Raw genomic sequence first — 25,590 nt, forward strand, 5'->3', positions numbered from 1 at the left:
CTGTAACTTGCTCCTCACTCTACTAGAGGGCGTAGCAGAGTGGACAAGCAAGGCACTAGGGGCTGACTGTGGGGTCTGTCATAGCTTTGCCCCTACCAGCTGGTGGGGCTTCTGCTGTGTTAGTCTCTTGGTGAGTCAATGTCCTCATCTGCAAAATGGGGGTATAGGATTAAATGAAGGTGGCTGTGAGGATTAAATGAGGTAATACATGCAAAGCACTTGCCAGCTGGGCCCACAGTAATCACTGAATAAATATGAGCAGTTGTGATAAACACTCTACACCTGGCTTGCTCCTGCTTACTCATCACCTCTGTTAGAGGTCTTTTCCTGCACAGGCCAGCAACTAGGGCCGGGTTGTTTTTTTCCATAGGTATCTCCTCTTCTACCAAAGCACCCACACCTGTCATCTATTCTAGGCGTCCCGACCAGATTGCAAACATCATGAGGACAGACAGCGCCAGTCAATTGTGTTGGCTGCTAGGAGGGACACACGGTAGGCACTCAGTAAATAATGAATGACACGGGGTGAAGTTTCCAGGGATGGGGAAGGAAGCCTCTTGGGGCGGGGGTGGGGGGGTGGCGGTGGGCCGCTGAGTACTGTTAAGATGAACAGGCAGGTGGACCTTGACACCGCAGGCGGCAGGGAGAGCCTGGGCGTCCAGGGGTTCCAGGGCTCCCGCCCGCCCCTGAACAGACCCTAGGCGGGCGCAGCGCCCCGAGCCGAGGACTGCGTTCCACTTTGGCCAGGTCCGCGCCCTGGGGAGAAAATGCAGCTAGACGGGTCGGGCGAGAGCGCTCGGGCCCCGCCCCCGGCCCCGCCCCTCCGCGCACCCTCCCCGCCGCAGCCGGAGCAGCTCCTGGGCCGCACCGCCCCCCGCGCAGGGCGGGCTCCGCGCGCTTATTCCGCCCGGAGGAGCGCAGCTGCGGGCTAGCCGCCGGCCGCCGCTGCGGGATGCTGCGCTCCACGTCCACCGTCACCCTGCTCTCGGGCGGCGGCGCCGGGGCGCCCAGCAGGAGGGTGAGTAGCTGGGGGCGGGAGCCGCCGCAGTCCCGCTTCCCCGACCCGGCAGTCCGGCTGTAGCGGGGTCTGGCGTTGGGGACGCGCGGGAGCGGGGCCCCGACCCCGACGCCCTACCCTGGACTCAACTTTCCCGTCCTGTCCCAGCTCCGGCCGTGACCCTTCTCTGGATGCCCAGCCAACGGCTCGTAGGGCTTAGGGGACTTTGTGGAATTCCCAGAAATTTCCTCTCCTTCCTGCCTTCTCTGTCAGGCCACGTTTATTGGCGGCACGAGTTTAAAAAGCAAGGGAAACAATTTCTGTGGTGTGCCTACTTGAGACTCACAGGTAATGAATATCTTTAACACCCAAACTTGCCTCCTTTCAGCGATTAAAAGCAAAGGTCACTGGTCCCCGCTGGTGATAGGATAACACCGATTCTGGAGTGAGTTTAGCCAAGGTAGGCTTCACCTGACAAGGTAGAGATCAGCAGCTGGACACCTGGGAGCTCAGTGGTGTGGGACTTGGGTTTATGCAAACCACTTTGTTCATTCTGATTTAAATATTGCATCTTTCCTCACCTCCCCAGATGCTTTGTGAAAGATGCTAGGCACGTGCTTTTGTATCTTTCCCATTCTGTATCTCTTCCAAGATCAGTGCCTCAGAGCGCACTGCCAGGGCCTTGGGCGGTGGCTTTTTAGTTCATCCCTTCCTCATAATATTCATATTTATCAATCAGTGCTTCTTTTCAGTGGTTGAGATTTCTCTTATCATGTTCCCCAAGTTTTAGCTAAACAGATGCTTAAGTCCGAGCCAGGACCCCCTTTGGCACTCCCATCTTCTAGTCTCATAGACATACCTGTTTACGTTTCCATACCTCAACCAGGTGACTAGCAGTCCCCTTATGTGCTGCCTTCCTTTAGCTCTAGAAGGAAGACCTGTGTTACTCTTGGGTGTGGGCCAGGTGATGGATTCTGAGGGGGGCAGGTGTGTGCACGCGCCCGTGTGTATGTGTGTGCATGTGTATACATCAGACACCCAGGGTTGACAGAACTCTGGCTTCTCAGTTATTAGCTTTGTAAAGCAAGATCCCCACTGGGTCCAAGTGGGTTTCCAATCACAGTCCCAGCCTTACTGCAAGATAGGCATTTGCCTTTTTTTCTATTCTATGGAAATCTTGCTCAGTTGGAACACAATTGTGATTGAGAAGGAATGAAGTCACTGAAAAACCAGCCCTGGGCCTAGACAGAGGCATGGGGGGTGGGGGGGGGACCAGAATGCATGAAATAGTCCAGTCCTCCTCCAGAGATGGGTGGCTAGAGTGGGTGACTGCAGATGTGATTAGTGTACTAGGTAGCCCTTCTGAAGATTGTTTTTCTCAAATGTTCACTTTCAAGTATTTCATTGTAAGTAGCACAGTGGACAGACTATTGGAAAGGCTTTGCCTTTTGAACAAGACAACCAAAGTACCTAGGACCAGAGGGGTCAGGGAGCTGAATCACCATGTAGGGCTGTTCTGAGTGCATGAGTACTGGTGCACTTGTTCAGGAAAGAAGATTTTTACAGGTTCCAGGATTCCCTTCATGATTTCCAACTCTGCTCATGATTTGCAAATGCCACGGGTCCTGTCTATGTGTATGTGTATGGGGGGCATGGTGAGAAGATACGATCTGTTGCTTGATTTTTTTAAACAACACTTAGAGATTTCCTTCTGGATGATACAGGGCTAGGTGTCGGGGCCTACTCTACCCGTGGAGGCAGTCATTGTCACAGACTACCGTCATACAAAGTGATGGTTGTTATAGTGGGGTCCATTGTGAACAAAGTCGGGTGAAGCTAATAGGAAGGGTTCTTCCCAAAGCATCTGAGGAAGACCTCCCTTTTCAGGAGATACTGGAGTTCAGTCTTGAAGGGTGCATAGGAGTTCATGGGGTGATTGATAATGGGATACTGAAAGGAGGAAATATCCCTCATTTAAATGAAGCTCTTGGTATATATTGTATCATAATGGCACATTGCATTTTCTTTAGGGCAAAAACGTTTATTTCTTGGAAAGATAAGAATGGGATGTCTTGAAATTAAAATTGTAGACTAAGTAATCGTGGAAATTGTTCCTGAAGTTGAAAGTCTGTCAGTAAACTCTGTATCATCCTGTCTTTCCTCTTGGCTGTTATTGGACAAGTGATGGTCTTAAATAAGAACATGCTAGCCATCAAAATAGCATTTCTGTTTTGTCCAAAGAGCTTACCAAATTAGGGACTGCAGAGGAACCAGGCTATGTTGGTCCAGATATTCAAGTAAACTAGCAATGGTGGTGACAGCTGACACTGAACAGGGAGTTTTCTGAGTCAGCCAGCCAGGGAGGCGCAGCCAGACCAGACTGTCACCAATTATCCCTTGTTCAATGGCTGCCACCTACAATTTGTACTTCCTTTTTATCTGAAATCATCTCTCACAAGGAGGGGGGGGAAACTGGTGGGAGAGTAATTTCTGTCAGCTGATAAGCAAAGCTCTGAGTGGCATTTACGGATGCCAACCCATTTACGGGTTGTGAAATTAAAAAAACAACAACCCTACCTTCAGTTGCGCACTAAAAATAGTTTTATCTGTGGCAACAACAGGAAGATAGATTGGCTGGAGAAGAACCATGGATGGAAGGATGACCTTAGAGAATGGGGGGAAACATTAAAAAAACTATGGACATTGCTTCATGATTTTGAAGGGAATTTTGTAAATGAAGTTAATCCCAAGAAATGAGCCTTTGACATGAAAGGTCAGTTGTGTGGCCAGGTTGTGCTCTTTGCTGGGGGAAGGCACGTGTTGCTTTGTGCAGCCAAATACTTTTGGTTCAGCTGTTGAGCCGGGGCGATGAGAGGCATGCATCTGTCAAGAGTTTCCTCCAGCATCACACTGTCTTGATAATAAGAGACTCTTGGCTGGTGTTGACGGTATCATGGCCCCTGGGTGGCTCATAAAAAGAAAAACAAAACAGAAGCAAACCCAAAAAGGCCACAAGGATAGGACTGTCTCGTAGCCTGCTCTTGCTGATAATTCTTTCTATTTGGCAAGGGCTTTTTTTTGTCAAAACCCAGCTGGCCTGCCAGTTATCCCTCCTTCACTAATGCACACTTTCCTAGGTCCCATTTCTGTCTGACTGGCTCAAAAGAATTTTCCTTAGGTGGCCACTGAATGGGTCAGACAGGTGTTTACCTCACTTCCTTTTCACAGAAACATCTGTGTGCATAACTTCTGTATCTGTGGGCTCTGTAGGAAAGGACATGGCATCGGGTGTCTGGGAGAAGTTAGCTAGCTGCAGCACCCACCAGGGATGGGTGGATAGGGGGCCCATTGCACCCAGGAAGCAGGCTGGCTCCTCACCAGGGCCTCCTGGAGCCAGCCCCTGACAGACCAAGTTGCAAAGTTTTGGAACCCTGGCATCCTCAGGGCTTAGCCCAAAAGCCTCTCCCACTAAAGTATGACATCTGTGCTTTGGTTCACCCATCTTCCTGTGTCAGAGGTAGGACGAACAGACCTGAGTCTTGGAGACTCTTAAGGAAACTCAAGATAGCGATCCCTTGGTTGTCCTGCAGAGGGTATGGAGTGGGATTCTGGCTGGTTCCTTGTCTCCAGTGCCCCGTGGGAGGGCTGCATATGTGGTCTGTGTCATGGTTCCTCTGCACTGAGTGTGCACACAAGAAACCCAGATGCTCGGCTTCTGATCCCTTGGAAAAGCCTTTCAAGTCGGTCAGCCTTAAAAATCGCCTAATCGAGCTCAAGGAGCTGTGGATCCAGGGCTAACTAACCAGAGACCATGTTGAAAAGGTTCCATCTGAAATACTTGAAGCAATTACTTGCGTCATGGCCTTAGGGCTTCCTGCAGTGAGCTCTCCCAGCCTAGAACAGTTGCAGTGTTCTCCAAGCACACGGAAGAGTCACACGGGGGTATTTCTCTCTGCCCCGCTTGAGGTGAGGGATGGTGCTAAATTTCAGTCACGCTGCTGACTCTTACTTACACTTTAAGGCCAGAGTGCTCTTTCTAAAATGCAAAATACAGAGCCCAATGACTCTGCTTCAGGAGCCCCCTTTGTCCTGCCAGCAGCGGCTACAAATTCCTTACTTTAGCATTCAGGCCTTTCTGATCTGGCCTTAGGCTTCCTTGTTCCCGTCCCACACTTGTTCCAAATATTCCAAATTTCTTGCCATTCCCAAACCTTTCATGCTGTTCCTTGCCTCTTTCATGCTTCTCTGATGAAGGGGCAGCTTCCAGGAAGCCTATCTGAACTCTCCTTTTCTGTGTTCCCCTAGTGGCCTGTGCACCCTGTCATTGCTTGCATCCACTGGCTGTGATTAACTACTTGAGGAGAGGGGTTAGGGACCCTCCCTCCCCAGGCCTGGTGTAATTGGTATGTAAAAAGAGGTGTGTGTCATCAGGGTCCTAAAGAAGCCACACTTCACACTCAATTGGCAAACAGGAAACCAGGAAGAGAAGCTTGGGCTAAAGCCAGCCCATCGCCTCTGGCTCACCTGGGCAGGAAGCAGGTGACAGATGGATGTGAGTGCTGGCCCAGGTGAAGAGTTTGACGGTTCTGGGAAAGCCTCCAAATATTCCAGTCTCCTCATCCTGTTGAACAAGTTGGAGTTTCATTCCATTGGTTAAGTCAGTGGTTCTAGTTATATGTAGAATCACTGAGAAGCTTAAAATATCTAAGCCTCAGACTCATTTAAGCCAGACTGTTTAAATGAGAACGTCTGAAAGTAGAGAATAACACCAGTATTTTTCAGGAAGCTCCTCAGGTGATTCTAATGTGCAGCCAAGAATGGGAACTATCTCGAATTATCACTGTCTCCTTATAGCTTTCTTGGAAATACCCTCCTGAGACAGTGTTCTGGAAGCTTCCTTCAAGTTTGGAAGGAGCAAGGTGGGGGGTGGGGGCAGAGCAGGAAGTCTTAACACCCCAGGTCGCACTGCTATTTGTGTGCATTCCCTTACCTGCATTTCCTGTCTGTATTATGGCATTCCTGGGCACATTGTGTGCTTGTCCAGAAGGGAGCCATTGAGAGCAGGAAGGAGGAGCACTCACTGTCCTTGTCTTCATGAATTTTGTCTGGTGTCAGTCCTGACACAGGAAAGAGGGGCTCTAGAGCACTTTATACCACCTACAAAAAGTGTCCCTGTATGCAGATAAGCTACTGTCCCCCGGGCCATATTTGGCCCTCTTGGCTTGTTTTGTTTGCCTCTGAGATATGAATGTTTTTTATGGTGGTCTGCAAAACCTAAATACTTACTATTTGGCCCTCTACAGAAAAGGTTTGCCCCACCCTGATGTAGATCATCAGGCCTGCAAGTTCAGGGCCACAGCTGAGCTAAGAGGCCTACTCCAGGTGGGGCATGCCGTGTCTCACATAGCCTGACCCACATACTCCAAAGATTTTATGCTTGTGCTGAGCAGAGTGTGGTGTGTGTCCTTCCAGCCACAACCACAGGGACCACACCTGCTCTTGTTAGGTGGAACTGGGCAGGAACCCACAGTCACAAAGTGGACCAGGCCTTAGAGAAATGTAAATACATTTGGCTAATTTCCTTAGGGAAATCTTTGTAAACTGATTAGCAAGACCATCCACCCCCACCCCATCCCTGGGTCATCTTCTCCACCCCTTTTTATTCGAGATGATAGTTTTCTCTTTGGTAAGCCCAGGTGCTGAGGCTGAGAGCATGATGGTATGTGGATCTCTAGATTCCCCCATAGATGGAGACCCAGCCTTCTGCCTCCACAAAGAGGGGGTGGGTAGGTCAGAAACAAAGCCCCAGAGGACTTGGGGGAGCTCCCAGGTGCCCTGAGTTGCAGACAAGGCTTTGTTGTGAATTTTCATGTGGAGGAGGCTTGAATACTAGCTGCTCCTCCCTGTTGTCCCTACCAGAGGGGCTGGTTTGAAGAAAGTGGAAGGCTCTCTGGGGAGTTTCAGACTGTGTTTTAATTCATCTTAAAAAGAAACTCATACTGACATTTAATTTACTGAGCAAGTGCCCATTATGTGTTGATACTATGCTAAGCACTGTAAGAATAGCAAAAACAAAGCACAAAGCTTGCTTGATCTCTCCCCCTATTTTTTCCTTTCTGTTCATGTTGTAATACATGGAATATAATGGGAAGTACTCAATTTTTTGAGTCCTTGAACTCAGATTTTAGTGTTAGTCCCTTCCTCCAAAAGGAATGGCTTTGACTGTTGAATGGCTCCTGATTGTCTTCCACTAGAGACCTTACTTCTCCATCAGACATTTAGAGTTTGTTAGAGTTTGGCCCCTACCTGTTTGTTTTCCTCTTCACTCTAGTGTAGGCTGCAGGCCCACTTGGAGTCTCAGAACATTCGCACATCTGTGCCTTTGGCCAGGCTGGAGCAAATTCCTTGCCTGGTAGTTGTTTGCTGTTATTCTGATGATGGATTCTCCAAACCTCAGTGAACTGCAAAGTCTTATTATCTTTCTATACCTAGCTCAAATGTCACCTCTAGGAGCCTTCATTATACTCCCGTGTCCAGTTAAGACTATTGTTTTTCTTATATTCTTACTGCTATGTAAGGAAATGCAGTTCTACCATGCCTTAACCACCAAGGTACCCTGCCTCTCAGGACTTTGTGTTGGTTACACTGAGTGTTCTTATTTGCTTTGTTTGGGTATGTTTTTGGATTCTGAGCTCTTGGGAATATGGCTGTTTCTTTTTTATCTTGGTACCCTCATTGCCCTTAAAAATATTTTACAAGTAGTGGGTGCTCTGTAACCTAGTGATGAAATACACTGAATCTACCACCTTCCTGCTTTTGGTCCACTGGAAGATTCCCTTGCCTGTAGGGACAGCTAATCCCATAACTGTGGTGTTCCCACTCAGTAAGATTCAGTTTTCCTCAATGCTCAGAATACAGGGCTGAGCCTGCTGCTGTGGGAGCAACAACAGCTAGTAGGTGTTGACACATGTATGTGTGTGTGTGTGTGTGTGCACTTGTGCAAGTCTGTATATGTATTTACACACATGTGTATACATGTGTGTGCATCGGATGGGGTGCAGGAGAAAAGCATTTCCTTTTCTCTGCAAAATTATGCTATGGATTAGAGCAGCCTATCACAGAAGATTATTGAACATCATAGACTTGGATTGCCTACCTGGTGTGAGTTACACTTTGATGTTTGTGCAAATGCCAGCTGGTTTCAACCGGTCCAGGCAGCCTGGAGTCAGAGGTTTGCCTTTCTCTGGCAGAACTCGGATTCCCATCGGTGCTACTGCCTGTCAGCTGGGAGAGCTGCCCCCTAGCTGGAATGGGTGGTTTGTCTTTGGCCAACATGACTGATGGTGAGCTCTGAAGGTTTGGTGCAAAGTTGGCCACATTGGAGGCATGTAGTCCTGGGGCTATGAGGGGATGAAGCTTGCCCATAGGAACGTAAAGATGGAGAGTGATTGTGAAACCAAGTCACTGAGTTGAAAGAGCTGGGGTTTTTAGATCCAGAAGAAAAGAGGTTCAGAGGGAAGGAGGCCTGTGTAGAGAAAGGGGAATTCTATTCCTGCCCTGAGGGCAACCCCAGGTCCATTAGGGAGGAGTTCTGAGGGAACAGGAAGCTGGAGGTGCTGGGTAGCAAAATGGGGTATCTCGAAGGTAGGTGACCATGTGTGTGGAAGTGCTAACATATATCCCACATGGGCTCTTTTACCTGTGCATGGAAAATGTTATCCTCAGTCTCCCACCTGGCAGGTACATTGGTGGGTGGGGGGGTTCCTCTGTAGGTCAGCAGTTTGGACTTAAAAGGTCTTTTACAATCCCATCCCATTCTGGGTTTGTGGGCTGCAGGGTGGTTTGCTCAGAGGCCACCCTGTGGATGGGTGCAGACCAGGTCACGGGGTATATTAATTTGCTAGGGCTGCTGTAAAAAGCACTACAAACCAGGTGGCTTAAACAACAGACATTTATTATCCTCTGGGATATTATCCTCTGGGTTGGGAGCTAGAAGTCCAAAATCAAGGTATTGACAGGGTTAGTTCCTTCCAAGGGCTGTGTGGGAGTGATCTGTTCCAGGCTTCTCTCTTTAGCATGTTCACATGCTCTTCTCCCTATATATGTGTCTGTCTGCAAGTTCCCCTTTTTATAAGGATATCTGTCATTTTGGTTTTTTTTTTAATAAAGTTTTTTTTTTTAATTAGTGAGAGAAAGAGAGTGTGCATGTGTGAGTGAGTAGGAGAGGGGCAGAGAGAGGGGGGGAAAGAGAGAGAGAGAGAGAGAGAGAGAGAGAGAGAGAGAGAATGAATCCCAAGCAGGTTCTGAACTACTGGTGCAGAGCCTGATGAAGGGCTCAAACCCACCAACTGTGAGGTCATGACCTGAGCCAAAATCTAGAGTCAGATGCTCAACTGACTGAGCTACCCAGGCGCCCCAAGGATATCAGTCATTTTGGATTAGGGCTCACCGTGATGACCTCAGTTTAACTTAATAACCTCTGTAAAGACCCTGTTTCCAAATAAGGTCACATTCTGAAGTTCTGGGGTTAAGACTCCAATATACAAATGTTAGGGGGACACAGTGCAGCCTATAACAGGGATAAGCCCATGGGGCTGGGTACTCTGGGTGCTGCTGGGGCCCTCTTTGGGCTTTTCCAATGGCCAGATCACTTCTCCCTGGGAAATCACAGCAGGTCCTGGCTGTGACATTGGGGTGAAATAGACATATGGCGTTAAGCATATTCCCATTTTTGTGCAAACATCACCACCATCCATCTCCAGGATGTTATCATCTTCTCAAACTGAAACTCCATACCTGTTAAGGAATAACTCCCCACTTCTCTGTGTCCTCAGCCCCTGGCAATCACTGATCTGCTGTCTGTCCCTAGGAATTTTGACTATTCTATATACCTTGTATAAGTGGAGTCATACAGCTGAGAGAGCTGTCATTGTGTCATACCCATGTCTTTGCATGATTGGCTTCCTTCACTTAGCATAATGTCCTCGAGGTTCATCCATGTTGCAGCATGTGTCAGAACTTCCTTCCTTTTTAAGGCTGTGTGATATTCCATTTTGTGTATATACCACATTTTATGTATCCATTCATCCACCGATGGACATTTGTGTCGCTTTCAGTCATTGTGCATAGTGCTGCCACGAACATGAGTATATAGACTTTTAAATAACTTTGTGCTTCTGTATATGCATGTCTGTTAGAGAAAAATTCAATATATAGCCAAGGAGAAAGTACTTTCACAGTCCAGTCACCACTGTGTATATTTTGGCCTTTGTCCCTCTAGCTGTATTTTGACCAGTGCAGGTGAGATACAATCATTCTATACATACTGTTACAGAACTCGAGCCAAAATCAAGGTATCAACAGGGTTAGTTCCTTCCAAGGGTTGTGTGGGAGTGATCTGTTCCAGGCTTCTCTCTTTAGCATGTTCACATGCTGTTCTCCCTGTATGTGTGTCTGTCTGCAAATTCCCCCTTTTGTAAGGATATCTGTCATCTTGGGTTTCTATTTGTTTGAATGCTATGACATTACTCGGTAATGTCCTCGTTTTGAGCAGCAGGGTGGTGAGTTGCCTGATCTGGGCCAGGCAAACGTTGGTCTTATCCTCAGAGTCCCCTGTGCAGTTGGTACGATCACGTCATTGCTAAGTGGGGGAGACGGCACCGAGAAGCACAAGGTCACCCAGCTCTTTGTACCTCTGGCACGGGTTTGTAACTGGCTTCTCCTCTCCGTCTCTCCTAGGCAAATGTCTGCAGACTGCGGCTGACTGTACCTCCCGAGAGTCCAGCTCCAGAGTCAGGTGAAAAGAAGGTCGAAAGAAAAGAACAAGTAAGCCGTCTCCGAGCAAAGCTCTGACAAGTTCTCATCTTTACTCTCTTTTATTTTCACCCCATCCCCCGCGTCCACCCCCCACCCCTCCACCCCGGTCCTCTAGCCAGTGTATTCACAGAGTCTGAATGTCGGCGATCTGCTGATGAAAAGCCCTCTCGACCTTGCCACCCCATCTTCCATCTTCCCAGAAGCCAGACTGCCCTGCCCGGCTGGCCCTGCTGGCCTCCTGCCCCTGCTCTTGTTTCCTGGTGAACGCTGGCTCTGTGTTGCCTCAAAGCTGTGGGGACGCTGGCCTTAGTGGCAGGTGCTGTGGCAGGGAACGAGTTTTTCCTGAAAGAGCCCAGTCCTGTTGAGTCAAAGGGCCCATTGTGAGCTGCCTGCGGCTGAGCCTTTCTCAGCAGCTGGAGGTGGAAGGCCCAGCTCATGGTGGAGGCCGCCTGGAGAGGAAAAGCTCAGCAGGCAGCCCGGGCACGGGGCGAGGGCACTTGGCTGGAGGGAGGGGGAGGTCATCAGATTTTTGTGCCAGCTTCTGTGCTAGGTGCTGGGCCATGAAGATAAGTCTGACCTTGTCCTTGTCTTGGAGGAGCTCGAAGGTTTTCGGGTGAGGCAGACCTATGAACAAGGTTGATGTGACACTCAAGTGTTAGGATCCGGAAGTGCAAGAAGGGCTCCAGGACCACAGGGCTGGGAATAACTGACTGCCTGGGGAGTCACCGAAGCAGAGACTTAAAGGCTGCATAGGAGGTGCCACTCACTTCCGGGTCTGTTGTCCCGGGCAAGCCATTTTTCTCATTCACAAATAGTTATGGGGCGCCTACTGTATTCCAGGCGCTGTGCATGTGCGTATAGTATACCATAGTATATACTACACTGTGAGTAGAGTAGTGAACAAAGCAGTGAGAAAAAACATGCCTGTCACTCACCGAACTTATCTTTCAGTTGGGAGGAGAATGACAATTTTTAAATAAAGTATATTTTATGGAGTTTAGAAGGTAGTAAGTGCTGATGGAGACACCTAGAGCAAGAGAAGGGGATGAGAGTGCCAGGGGTTAGGTAGTGATTTTTCTTCTGTGTATATTTTGTGTAAGTATAAAAGAAAACAGTGAAATGATTTAATATATGACCATGTAAGTTTTATAAATGGAATGACAATGGCAAGCCTTGCTGTGAAGTTGACCACACGTGGCCACCTGTGGAAAAGGAAGCTCTTCATTGAGTGGTAAATGGTTGATCATGTCCCTAAATTTACTGTTGGGCTTTGTCTCTCCTTCCCTTCTCTTATGCTCTTTTCCCTGCTTTCTCTAAGGACCAAGCTGCCTGAACTAATTTTAATAATGAGTGACAGAGAAAGGAAGGAGGGAGGAAGGAAAATGAGGTTATGATTAGGTGCAAAGTTAGAGAATGTAGAGTTGCTTATCTGCTTAAAGAGAGAGGAGAAGTCCCACCAAAGGATCCAGAAAAATGGCTGGTTGCAGGTGGGAACAAGGCAAGTGCCTGGTGAACCTGGAACATCTCATGCCGGAAAGCAAGATGGCACTCACCCAAATGGGGTCATAGCAAAGGACCCAGAAGCTGGTTTGAAAGTGGTCTCACTGCACTGGCAAAATTGGAACAACTTTACATCAAAACTTACAACAAACTTTACAACAAAATTCCATCAGAAAGTGATGACAGTAAAGGGCTTTAACACATTGAATAATTAAAAAAAAAAGATTCAGTAGTTTACAGTAATCATCAGAGATTTAAAAAGCAAAAGCTCTTTTATAGAACTTCAACTGACAAATTTGGAAAGTCCCTATTTTATAATCCCAGGTTGGTTCCTCAGTGGATGCAAAGACTAGTTAGTGGAAGGTTATTGTAGAGCAGTATTTTCACATGGTCCCAGAGTGTCACCTCATAGATTACTTTCACTTCCACACTCAAAACACACAGGGGCGCCTGGGTGGCCAAGTCGGTTAAGCATCCGACTTTGTCTCAGGTCATGATCTCACGGTTCGGTTCATGAGTTGGAGCCCCGCGTCAGGCTCTCTGCTGTTAATTCTGAGCCCAGTTCAGATCCTCTGTCTCCCCCTCTCCCTGCTCCTCCCCCGCTCTCGTGCTCGCTCACCTTCTCTCTCTCTCTCTCTCTCTTCCTCAAAAATAAACATTAAAAAAGCAAAGGCACAGTGGTGCAGTCTGGGAGCCAGCGCTTCAACCACGTGGTCCAATCTAGCTTTAGCAGTAGTGGGCCAACCTGGTCTGTGGGCTTCCGAGGTGATGCAGTCAAGTAAAGCACAGTATCACCTGTGTGATATTTGTGCTAGATGGTTTCAGCTGAATCTAGTAATGAGGGAATAGCAAATCCCAAAATGGGGGACATTGTTCAAAAACGGTTGGCCAAAGGGAGGCTAGGAAGAGTTAACATCAAATGTAACAGGTGAAGCTTGGTTAGATCAGGGATCAAAAAAACAAAAAAATCTGTAAAAGTCATAGTGGGATAACTGTACACTTTTGAATATGAACCACACGTTAGATATTATTGGACTAAATGTGACTCTTCCTTGTGATGATGGTGCTTACGGTTATATAGTCAAACCATTTTTTCGACCTGTGTGTAGCTTTGAACATTGTCTGAAGAAAAAGTCTGGGGGTAAAAGCTCCTAACCCAAACGACCCAGCTGGATCCCTGTTGTTGACTAGATTGAGTGGGGTGCTGTGCTGCTGGGGGGTGTCCCCTTCTGCCCTCTCTGCTGCCCTGACTGTTCTTTTAGAGAACTGGCCCTGAGCTGTGATCAGGAGCTTACGCTCAGCGCACGAGGAATCGGAAGGAGCACTTTTTGTGTTGTTGTTTTTAAATTGTTTTAGTGTTTATTTTTGAGAGAGAGAGCATGCGTGCATGCGCAAGTGGGGGAGAGGCAGGGAGAGAGGGAGACACAGAATTTGAAACAGCCTCCAGGCTCTGAGCTGTCAGCACTGGTAGAGGCTGATGTGGGGCTCAAACTCACGAATCGCGAGGTTGTGACCTGAGCTGGAACCAGACACTTCACCAACTGAGCCACCCAGATGACCCGAAGGAGCACTTTTTGAGGGGGTGGCCTAAGCTGGAGAGAGTGACAGGACAAGGGCCGTAGTGGCTGCCCCATATGCATGGCACGGGAGGTGGGAGATTTGCTCTGTTGGAGTTAGATCTGAGCCGTGTGCCTGGGCAGATGTTGATGAAGGGCACTGACCCTGGTGCTATGAGCCCTTGGAGGGTGCGTCCCCACTAAGAGGAATCAAGCGTTGCCAAGGATGGAAGGCATGTGCTCTATGTCAAGCGGGAGTTGGTAACCAAGTCGTGTACTTCGATCAGCCCCTTTGTCTTAAACAGTGCTTTTCAAACTTTTCAAAGCAATAGGTCTCTTTTTTGTTTTTGTTTTTTAAATGAAAATAAATGTTATTTTGGGCCCTCATGTATAAACCAGGCAAAAGTGTTGCTAGTGGGGGCCCGGCTCCTCCTGTGGGTACGCGAGAACCTCAGGGCTGCGAGGAGCACAGGGCAGAAGCTGTGAAGACAGCATGTGCTGTGAGCCCTCTCACACTGGGTGGGCCCGGTATGCAGCCTAAGTGCCCGTCTGCAATGCATTGGTGACTCACTGCAGAAGAGCTGGCGTGGACAGGGAGAGGGTAGGGCCGGCTGCTTCCCCAGGACTGACGTCCTTGGGTGGTGGTTGCACTTGAAGGTACGGGTGGTAACTGTGAGGCTGTTCTGAATGGTTCCGTCACCATGTTCTGGCCAGATTCCTGGGCTTGAGTCACTGGGAGCCAGAGGCCAGGCACGAGCAAGGAGGCCCTGAAAGGGATTGCCTGCTCTCATGTGCCATCAGCATTGTTGCCCCTCCCTGGGACACCATAACCCTCAAAACTGCAAGGTGCCAAGAACTCTGGATGACCTTCCCTGGTGAGATGACTTGGGTTCCTTGGAGGGGCCCGTGGTGTGCAAAGGTGGGGGGATTGGAGCTTGCTCAGGTATGGAAGTGGAAAGATACCAAAGGCCTGATGGGCTTCTGATTAAGCGACACTGCTCAGACAATATCCAGGACCCTGTTAGAGCTGTAGCTGACTGAGGGCAGGCCTGGGCCTTATTCTTTGACACAGTCATGGAAGGTGCTGAGTGTATTTTCAGGGCCTGGGATTCCATGGGGCAGCTGGCCACACATAGATGCCCTGCCATTTGGGTCATTCTTCTGTGCACTCTTCCTGAAATCACTGGAGAGGAATCACTCACTCACAGAGGCAGGGTGTGGCAGATGGTAAATTTTCCCCAGCTTCGTGATGGTGTGTTTGGAGACTTCTGGGAGCAATCACAGCAGAGGCAGTGTCTTTCTTTGGAGTTCTGGGTTCCTGGGGCGTATGCGAGAGGCTTCCTGCCCTGTGGCAGACCATTCCTGCCTGCTGCTTTTAGTCCTTCTCTTATAGAAGGTACCTACTGCCCCGAGACTGCCTTTTGCAGGCCACAGTTGAGCTCCCAAACACTTATTTCTCTGCTACTTGGTTTACTTACCCTGAAAGGAAGCACAGTAAGGCCTGGTTGCAAAGAGTAACTGAGCTAATATATGGGAGTGACCCCCACAGTGCCCTGTAATACTGATTACAGAGGCAGTGACTCAATGCCAAATCTCAGCTCTTTGAATGCCAAGCCCAGTCCTTTCTTTGCTTTTCTCCATCACACCCTCCAGGAGTCATGCCCCTTCCTGCAACTGTCTCTCCGGCATCTTCCTCTTAGGCTGTGCCTGCAGCGTCTTTGTTTGCTGTCCTTAGGTCCTTCTCCATAAATCTGAGCATCCATCTGCCATATCCTTAGGCTTGGTCTCCTCTCTCGGCAGACTTGACCTCAGAGAACTCATGCTCTCACGGCACTGAGCTTTCTGGGGAGTTGCTCACCCTACCCGTCAGCTCTTGGCCATGCCAGTTTTCTGTGTTCTCCACATGGTGGTATTTTTTAGAATACAGATATTTAATCACCACATTACCATTATTTTGGTATTTAAACATATGAAATCTGGATTATTTGTATGAACCCAGAAAATTCTAGGCTGCATTACGTTTGGAATGGAACATAGGTATTCTCATTTAGAAAGGGTTCTGACCCCATTCTTCTTCTGTTTTAGAGCCTCTTGAGGCATCTCACATTCCCATTGCCCGATGACCAGTGAGGATGATTGTGTTTTCCTAACATTTGTTCTTCATGTATATTTCACCCAGAGCCATTTGAAACGAGGGTATGTCTTTTTATTTTGTTTCCCAGAGCCTAGCTCCCTGCCTTTCGCATAATAAGTGCTTAAAGAGTGACTTAAGATTCGGTTTTTGTATCAGCTTCTTGGGCTGCCATACCAAAGTACCATGAACTGCATGGCTTAATCCACAGAAATTCATTGTCTCACAGCTTTGGAGGATAGAAGTCTGGGCTCAAGGTGTCCGTCAGCAGGGCCATGCTCTCTCTGCAGGCTCTAGAAGAATCCTTCCTTGCCTCTTCCAGCTGCTGATGGTTCTGGCAGTCCCTAGCTTGTGGCTGCATAACCCTGCGTTCCTGTGGCATTCTTCTGGTGTGTGTGTCTGTATCCAAATTTTCTCCTTTTTGTGAGGATACCCATTATCCTGGATTAGGACTCACTCCAATAACCTCATTTTAATTCACCCTATCTGCAAATAAGGTCAGATTCTGAGGTACTGGGGTTTAGGGGGTACAACACATTTTTTTTTTTTTTTTTTTTTGCAGGACACAATTCAACCTGTAACAAGTTTCTTTGTAGAATGTTATCTTAAATTTTTTTTAATGTTTATTTTTGAGAGAGAGAGAGAGCGTGAGAGAGCATGAGGCGGGGGGGGGGGGGGGGGGGGACAGGCAGAGAGAGAGAGGGAGACCCAGAATCAAAAGCAGTCTCTAGGCCCTGAGCTGTCAGCACAGAGCCTGACGCGGGGCTCAAATTCACGAACTTTGAGATCATGACCTGAGCCGAAGTCGGACGCTTAACTGACTGAGCCACCCAGGTGCCCCTGTGGAATGTTAACTTAAGTTGTATCAACAAGTCAGATAAATTAGTCATGGGCTTTTATTTATATATTAAAAATCATTAAAAATATGGGAGAGGAAATGCTATTAGTTTGTGGGTACAAATTTCATGTTCAGAAATTGGTAAATGTGGAGTATAATGTTTACAAAATTGTTGAATATTAAAATTCACATTGGTGTAGAATATTTTGAAATTAACTCCCTATCATTTTCAAAGAATTTTGTGAGTGTATATACCCCTGTTCCATGTAACTCTATATGTAGTGTATTCTTAGACACACATATAGACACACACATAGCAGTAAGAGACAGAACTAACACCAGCTGTTGCAGATTTATCAGTTAAATTGGGGTCTCGCTGCATGCTTGAATTTAAGTGAACATGACCTGAGCTCTCCCGATTCTGAGTCTGTGTGATAGTGAAGTCTTTTGCAAAGTGACAGGGTAATTTGAAGCAGATAATATTTTCAGTAGCTGTTAACATGCTGCCATTGTAGATGTCTTTTAGTGACTTGTGTTTTTAAAGAAGCTGTCTCTCTTTAGACCTTTAAGAACTCTGGTGAGGGAGAGCAGGTCCAGGTGTATGTATGAAAAATGGGGAACTTTCATACCCCAGTGTAATGTTTCAAGGGAGGAAACCCTTGCCATTCAGTTTTATTGTCCCCTTTCCCTTAAAAGCTCTGGATGAGTAAGCATGCTGAGTCCTCGTCCTTGTCCTTGGTGTGACTGTTTATACAACATCATGGGATGTTGCCAGGGGAGGGAGTGTCCTGCCAGGATTCAGATCGAGGTCAGGGCTGTGCTGAGGGTGTGCAGGACTCCACGTGCCTCTCAGAGAGAGCAGCCCTATGAGGATGGGCAGAGGCCTGGGTTCTAGTGCTGGTTCCTTTGCAATGGTGGCCTGGCCAGGCGAGTCATCTCTGGGCCTTAGTTTTCTCTTCCAGCAAATGTAAATATTAGCCTGGAGTCACTGTTTTTCCAAATTTCTCTAGCTGTGGAACTCCTTATTCAACTGAATACATATGAGAAGTCCATCGGTAAAAGAGGAAAGGTGTAGTGGCTGTGATTTCAAGTAAGGCCAGGGCTGTGCCGGCTGCTGCAGCAGTATACCAGGCCCGAGCCTTCTCAGACACCACAGAAGGGTGGGGTATCATCTAGGCCCACTGGACCACACAGCTCTTCTCTTTTCTTTTTTTCCTGACCTCCTGAGACTGTGATTGTCTTCCCGTGCAGAGAAACAAGGCCAGTCAAGGGGTGAACATTCCTCCGTCACAGCAAGTCTGATGGCTGGGATGAAAACAGCAAAAAGGCCCAATAAGAGGGAAGCAGACAGACAGAAGCATCCAGACAAACACGTAGACTTTAGCAAGATCCTAGATACTCAGAAATATATAGACATGACACCACCACTAATGCTAGAATCTATCAGAATCTACTGGTATGGCCCATGGCATACACCGGGTTTTGTGTACATTATTCTGTGTATTTCTGGAACCAGCCTCTGAAGTGGGTGGTGTTATCCCCCCTGTACTGTTCAGGACCCTGAAAGTCAGTGCAGTAAATAACTAGCACAGAGCCATGCAGCTAATACACGGTGGATTTGCGGTTCTCACTTGGGTCTGTGCCATGGCCATGTTGCCATGGGAATGTCAACTTGCACACTTTCTCCTATCAGGAAAAGTCTGTCTAGGATATTTATATTTTATCAGTCAAGGTTATCTAAGGTGTGTACTCTATGACTGAGTTCTAGCAAAAGAGTTCCTGATTTTCTTCTCCAGATACTCTTTTCATTTTCCCTGGAGTTGTTGGGCCTAAGGAGCTGTTGTCTGCTTAGAAGCTAGAAGACAATATCTGTAAGAAGTTACCTCCTATCAGGATACTATTATTAGAACTACAGTCTCTTGGGGATTTCTGCTTGGCTAGAGGATTTTCTTTGCCTTCTCATCGTTAAGCATTCAAAACTATTGGTCTGTGTCCAAGCATGACATGATGATTTTATATAAAATGGTCTCTTCAGTCTGAGATTCACAGAAATGACAAGTACCTTAATAAGCCAGAGATTTCCATTTCCTTGAGGAGACTGGTCTGTCCCTCCCCTCCCTGCTTCTCTCCCAGGCTGTGGGAAGGCTCTCCGGCTCAGCTATATTGTTGGTTCTTGTTCCAAGGAGACAAAACGGTGTCACAAGTGAGTAATGATTAGGGACTAGTAATTTTCTGGGATGGGCACACAGGTCAGACAGGCCCCAGCACTCTGCCTGCAAGATGGGTGGGATGCCCCTGGCTCATTGCTCAGCAGTCCCTGCATCAGCTGCTGCCCTCTGGCTGGAAGGAGAGGTTCAAAGCAAGAAGGTTTGGAAATAACTCAGCTTCTAGTTGGCATGTCATTTACTTCATGTAATGGTCCATCTAAGTCATTTGGGCTGACTGGACATGTGACCACTGCCCGTCCTGGTCTCTGGGGCTGGGTTACCACCATTGGTTTGGATTTATGTTAAGCTGTGTGTCTGCTGTTACTTCTTCCCTGAGACCCTTTCTTCACCAAAGGATTTTCTTCCTTGGTGAAGATCAGTGTTTCAGATGACCACGTTCTCCAAATCTTCTGTCATAGACCCAATTCCAAACATTCTGTCTTCCTTCCTTCCTTCCTTCAAACGTATTTATTGAGCATCTCTTTATGCCGAGTATTGGGGATACAACAGTGAACACGGCAGATTCAGTCTCTGCATTGTGGAGCTCATGTCATGTAAGATCAAATATTCTGATTTCCGGTTTGGGAAATATGGTTGCCTATTACCTCTCTGACCCTTGTTCTCCAGCAGCGATAAAGCCCTTGCAGCAGGAATTTAGGTGGGGAGTAACTTTTCTGTAGTTTCTCTGTCTTTCTAAGGCACTTTCTACAGGCATGAGCATGTAAGTAAGTTGTCAGCTCTGAGTACATCCCAGGGAACAGTTTAACTGAGAGATTCTCTATCGAAACAGATAGATTATGCCTGCTGTTAATTATGCTGCATTTCACGTAGGGTTTATGGGATGCATTTCAGTTGGCTGTTACCTTTTCCCTTCTTTGGCACGGACTTTGTTTTCATTTCATATATTTGTTAGGGCTTTGGTTTATCAAGGCAATTTTGCCTACTACTGTTTCATACCCAGGAGGCTTTTATTAGGCCTAGGACATTTTTAAGAATTTGATATTTTAATATCAACCAAGCAGCATTATAAAGAAGTTAAAAAAATTTAATTACAGAGACTTTCAAACATCTCCAAAAGGAAACTGAATCATGTGATAAATCACTGACCCTTCACTCAGCCCTGAAGCCCTCGATCCATGCTCAGTCCTGCTCTGTCTGTACTCCTGTCTGCTTCCTTCACCCTGTATCCCAGATATCATAAATATTTAAGCATGTTTCTCTAAAAGATAAAGGCTATCTCTTAATATAATCGCAATGCTCTTATCATGCCTAAAAAAACTAATATTTATCTTATAGGGAGATATTTTAAAGGACCCGAGAGGAGAAAAATTCAGCCACGGTCACAGTGCCAAACATGCCAGCTCTTTTCATTTCTTTTCTTTTCTTTTCTTTTCTTCCTTTCCTTTCCTTTCCTTTCCTTTCCTTTTGTTTGTTCTCTTCTCTTCTCTTCTCTTCTCTTCTCTTCTCTTCTCTTTTTCCTGTGTTCTCCAATTTTTCACCAAGAGCTTATTTACATTTCATCACAATGATAGCAGTCTCGGGCTCCTTTGCAACTCCTAGAGATTTTATGATGGGGGCAAACCGCAGCTCCCTGTCCCTCCCTCTAAGAAGATCAGAGGGTGTTCCCTTCAGCTGGACTGTATTTATGTATACTGGGAAATTCCCCAGAACCTCTTCCAACTTCTAAAACTCCCTCTTTATTCAGCAAATACTTATTGAGAAACTCATCGAGTGTCTGTCACTGTGAGATGTCAGGGATTATGATGGAAAAGAAGACAAAGGAGGCCCAGTGGATTGGGGAGCAGGTCTTACATAGATGACGATACTAATAATCACTCCACTGTGGTTGTGGTGGGGGTGTAGAGGCCTAACCAGTCTGAAGAGGCCTTGAAGGAGAGACATTTCAGCCCACCAGTGGGCACCGCATGCAGAGGGAATAGCCCGCATAATGCCCTGTGGTGAGAAGGAGAGGTTTGCTGATAAAGGAACAGAAAGGAGGCAGTGAGGGCAGAGGGGAAGACGGATCCCAGGAGGCTGGACGAGGGCCTCCCCATCCTGAGCCTGCCTCTTCCCAGTAGCCCTACCGGACTGGGGGCCATGGTCTTGGCTTCCCTGCCCCTGAGGTTTGGGCTGCCGCATGGAGACATGACTTTCAATTTCACTCTTGACTCTTAGCTATTTTGAAGGCTTTGTGGTCAAGGGAAGAGCTTAGATTTGGGAAGATGTACTCAGGCACTTGGATGTTGTACTTTGGAAGAACTAATATTTACATGGCAGGGTTATTGTGAGGATTAAAGAAAATACTGTATAATAAAGCAGACAACAAATATTGATCCCCTGTGCTTTCTTGGCAAACATCTCTTCCCTGTCCCCGTCACAGTACAGTTTCTGCTTACACTGCCTCAGGAACCCTCTCCTTGGGGAATGGCCCATCCTCATGGCCCTTCTCTGGGCTCTTATTTAGTCCCTGACTTTGTAATATTCTTTTAGGTTTAGTTTTTTGAAAGTTGAAATGAAAGCTGTCCATTCAAAAATAATCCCCCCCCCCTCTTTTTTTGGCTAAGAGGTATAAAGGAAAAAATGAAATCCTGTTTTAACTGAAGACACTGGTATTAAAAGTCTGGGTTCCATCCTTTCCAATGTTTTATACACACAAACAGACATTTAAAAGAAAAAAAAAAAACAAGAATAGGGAAATGACTGGTTCTCACTTAACAGATCTTCGCTATCTGTTCACGTGGGTAACCGTTAGGTCCATGAATTTCATAGACCTTGTTGTGTTGTCCGTGACATTTTGTGTGTTTTCTTCCCTAGGCGGTGGTTCTCGTGTCCCGGCAGGGCAGGGAGGCAGAGTGGTCTGCGTGCGGCCACCTGAGCCTTTTCCTGAAAGCCGGTCCATATGGGAAAGGCTTTGCTCTGCAGAAATGCATTTCTGCTTCTGTCAGCCTCAGCTTGTTTTTCAGGAAGTGGGTGGGGTCTGACTGAAAGAGTTTGCTTTTGTTTCCTGGTACATAGAGAGTTTCATTAGAGCTTTTCCTCTTCCTAATTTTATGTCTGGGAAACCAGAGGCCTGGACTAGCAGCTCATCATTCCACCAAGAGCCATCTGACAACGTCTTCATCTAAATTTATGTACACATTTCAGGAGTTACATTAGTGCCTGTGGGGCCCAAACATGAAGGCCTCAAGTGGAATCATTTTCTGGAAGTAAATGCAGAGCATCATAATTCCTTATGTCTTACCAAGTATGTATGGAAGGGTGGAAGCAATGGGTGTTTTGTTTTTTAGTTTTTTTTTTTTTAAAAAAGCTCCCATCAAAGAGAAACAATACAAAAGGGTATAAAGAGAGAATTGAAAGTCACCCCGATACCCAGTATCCCCGCCCACCCCAGTGTCCCCTCCTTAGAGGTCATTACTGTTAATAATTTGCCATGTATCTTTCTAGACTTTTCTTTGACAAAGTTTAAAGAAATGGACTTACAAGATTTTCATTCTGCCACAAATGAATGATTTTAAAATGCAAATGACAGTTTTGCCTGCCAAAAAATATGGTGTGAGTTGCATGGAAGGAATTTTTGCAAAAGTGGCTTAAAAATCAGTGGGAGGGCAGAGTCGCTCTTATGGAATTCAGGCTTCTGCATGGTGATTGCCAAAGTACCAGGGTTAGCCGAAGGGGATATAGGACGTAGGCCAGTTTGTCTGTGAAGTCTCAGTCCCTGGGTTTTTCTCGCCCTTCTATGCTGTGGAGGCTGACTCCATCCCCCTGCATCTAACAGAGCCTGCAGTATGGGGAAGTATACTTTGTGTCACACAGAATTGGTCTTGAATCTAGATGTGTGACTATCAGCAAGTTATTTAACCTCTCTGAGCTTTGTTTTTCTTAGCTGTAAAGTGGAGAGGACAATTGCCACGTCATAGGGTGGTTGTCTTCACAACTTAGGTGTACTAAGGGGCACACCCAACCTATAGTAGAGGCTGAACAGATCTTAAGTTCCCTTTCTCCCACTTCTTGAGCCTTCATAGTCTACATGGGTGTTGGGACTTGGCCATGTTACGCCTTCCCGAGGGTATTTGCATTTCAACCTTGAGCAAAGCTTCAGGTGAAGGAAGTAAGGCACAGGAAGATGGTTTTGGAGTGAAGTCATGCTGCCTCTGCCTGGTTTTTCAGAAATATTTCATGAATGGTCACAGCAGGTTGTGTACTCACTCCCACCTCCTTTTCTCAGAGCGGGCTCCAGAGTCAGTCCTGACCTCAGGGGATAATGTGGCTGCCAGGGGGCAGCCCACATTCTTCTCCCACTATCTCAGCCTCCTGTATTGCAAGTGATGTGTTTTGTGATGAGGTTGAGGGCACACGGAGGAACCGAGATCAGGGGAAAAGCAGCATTACCAGCTTACTAGGAATGTGAGAATGCAGGCACTTGATGTTGTCATGATGGACAACACAGGTCTGTCTGGCACCTTTGTAAGAATGAGAAAGGTGCCCTGCTCCGGGGCAAGGTGCCCACTCTTGGGTGGGTGGTTAGGGTTTCTGTAGAAATTTGAGAAAGGTACCCTTCCTCTACAGTAAAAGGCTGGCTCCACCCATGCTGGGTGCCAGTGGGAGAACAGCTAGCAGGCAGGGTTTCCCCTGTTTCTCCTTGCCACTGGGCTCCTCTGTGCCAGCACAGCCCGCGTAGCCATATATGGTGCACCCATTATCACAGCTGTTTCCACGAGGCCTAAATGATCATTACCCTTTTCTCCTTTCCACCTTCTTAGCGTCCTGACTTAAGCAATGAAGAACCGACCAGGAAACTTCCCCAGGGTGTTGTCTACGGTGTCGTGCGGAGATCAGATCCCAACGAACAGAAAGAAATGGTGGTGTATGGGTGGTCCACCAATCAGCTGAAAGAAGAGATGAACTACATCAAAGACGTGAGTCATTTAAGGACTTTTGTTTGTTTATCCTCTTTTTGTAGCATGTGAGAAGGTGGAGTCAGAAGCATCGATGTGAACGTATTAAGACATTTTGGAAGAATTCCTAGCGTCGCCGTTTTGGGTGGAAATATTTCTACATATCTTTATGGTAATGTTAAAAATACGGATGTAATTCTGCACTGAGGTACCGAGTGAACTTCTGGATGTTACTAAGCAGGGGTACTCAGGAGACCAAATGACTCCCTTCCATGAATGATACAGAGGCTTTTAAGCGATTTTTCTTATTACATTGGATATTCTACTCTTAATATATGTTTGGAAAACTATAAATTCGGTTGCTTTTCACCATAAGTAACGGAAAAGCCGACAAAGGAAATTTGTGTCATGTGGGGCTAAGTCCAGGGGTGGGTGGGCTCCAGGCAGGGCACGTCCAGTCTCCAGTCCTACTTCTCTGAGTTTCTCTTGGTTCTTTCCTCCTTCATCCTCAGGCTCATGACATCATCTGAGCATGTGATGGCGTCTGGAGGAAGAGAAGAGGCTGCTTATCTCTGGTTTCTTTTTAGAGGCCCTCTTTTAGGCTTCTCCTCATGTCTCATTGGCCAGGACTGGGTCACATGCCCATTCCCAAATCTATCGCTGGATGGATCCCCTGCCTAGGAGAATGAGATTGATGATGATGGCTGGTTCAGACCAATTAATTATGTTCAAACAGATGCTGAGAAGTCAACCACACTAGACACAGTCCGTCCTAGGCCAATCAATGTCATTTCTTTGTGTTTAATATTCCATTTCTTCTTAATTACACACTCTTTGAAGAAAGAATGGAAATACAAAAATGTATGAATCCATACATTTTTTATTATGAATCCATAATTCTGACATTTAACCAGAACAGTTGTTAAGTAGCATTTCCTTCTAAATTTTTTATTTCTTTTTGTCTTCTCTCCATCCATCCATCCATCCATCCATCCATCTATCTATCCATCCTTCCATCCATCCATCCCTCCATCCATCCATCTATCCATCCCTCCATCCATCCATCTATCCATCTATCTCCATTCCTTTTTGGTTATTTTGGCTTCTCAGTGCCCTTGTTTTCCAAATCAGTGTGATTAAATAGAGAGCACATGAGTTACTTTGATGCTCATGGGCCCTGAACACCAACCTGTGGCCTAGAAAGTGCTCTGGAGAAACAGAGCCAGGTGGGGCAGTGGCCTACCCCAGAGGTACCACGTCTGTTTTTGGCCCAGCCAAGGTTTTGTTCTCTCTGGGCTTCAGTTTTCTCCTGTGTAGATTGCAGAGTTTGGGAAGGGGCCACCAAAGTCAAAACTGCCAGCTTTGTGGGGCACCTGGGTGGCCCAGTCAGTTAAGCATCCGACTTCGGCTCAGCTCATGATCTCGCAGTTTGAGTTCAAGCCCCGCGTTGGGCTTTGTGCTGACAGCTCAGAGCCTGGAGCCTGCTTCAGATTCTGTGTTTTCCTCTCTCTCTGACTCTCCCCCACTCGTGCTCTCTTTCTTTCTCTCAAAAATAAATAAATATTAAAAAATTCTTTTAAAACCTGCACACCCCATTTTATTTGGTGCGTTTGCAGACAAGATACAAAGTCATGTTGTCAACTTTTTATG

General features: G+C 47.0%; 1 protein-coding gene across 2 annotated transcripts in view; it reads left to right on the forward strand.

Moving 5' to 3' along the window:
* The first annotated feature begins 825 nt into the window (after window positions 1–825).
* The window catches only part of MYZAP (myocardial zonula adherens protein), an 89,463-nt gene continuing 64,698 nt past the window's right edge, over window positions 826–25,590 (forward strand). For both annotated transcript variants that reach the window (XM_049613687.1, XM_049613688.1), the window contains exons 1-3: window positions 826–1,018; window positions 10,736–10,822; window positions 23,806–23,961. In XM_049613687.1, the coding sequence (XP_049469644.1) occupies window positions 953–1,018; window positions 10,736–10,822; window positions 23,806–23,961 (309 nt within the window). In that variant the 5' untranslated portion in view covers window positions 826–952. The remainder of the gene's footprint in view (window positions 1,019–10,735; window positions 10,823–23,805; window positions 23,962–25,590) is intronic.

This window comes from Panthera uncia, assembly GCF_023721935.1.
Source record: "Panthera uncia isolate 11264 chromosome B3 unlocalized genomic scaffold, Puncia_PCG_1.0 HiC_scaffold_1, whole genome shotgun sequence".
Lineage (NCBI taxonomy): Eukaryota > Metazoa > Chordata > Mammalia > Carnivora > Felidae > Panthera > Panthera uncia.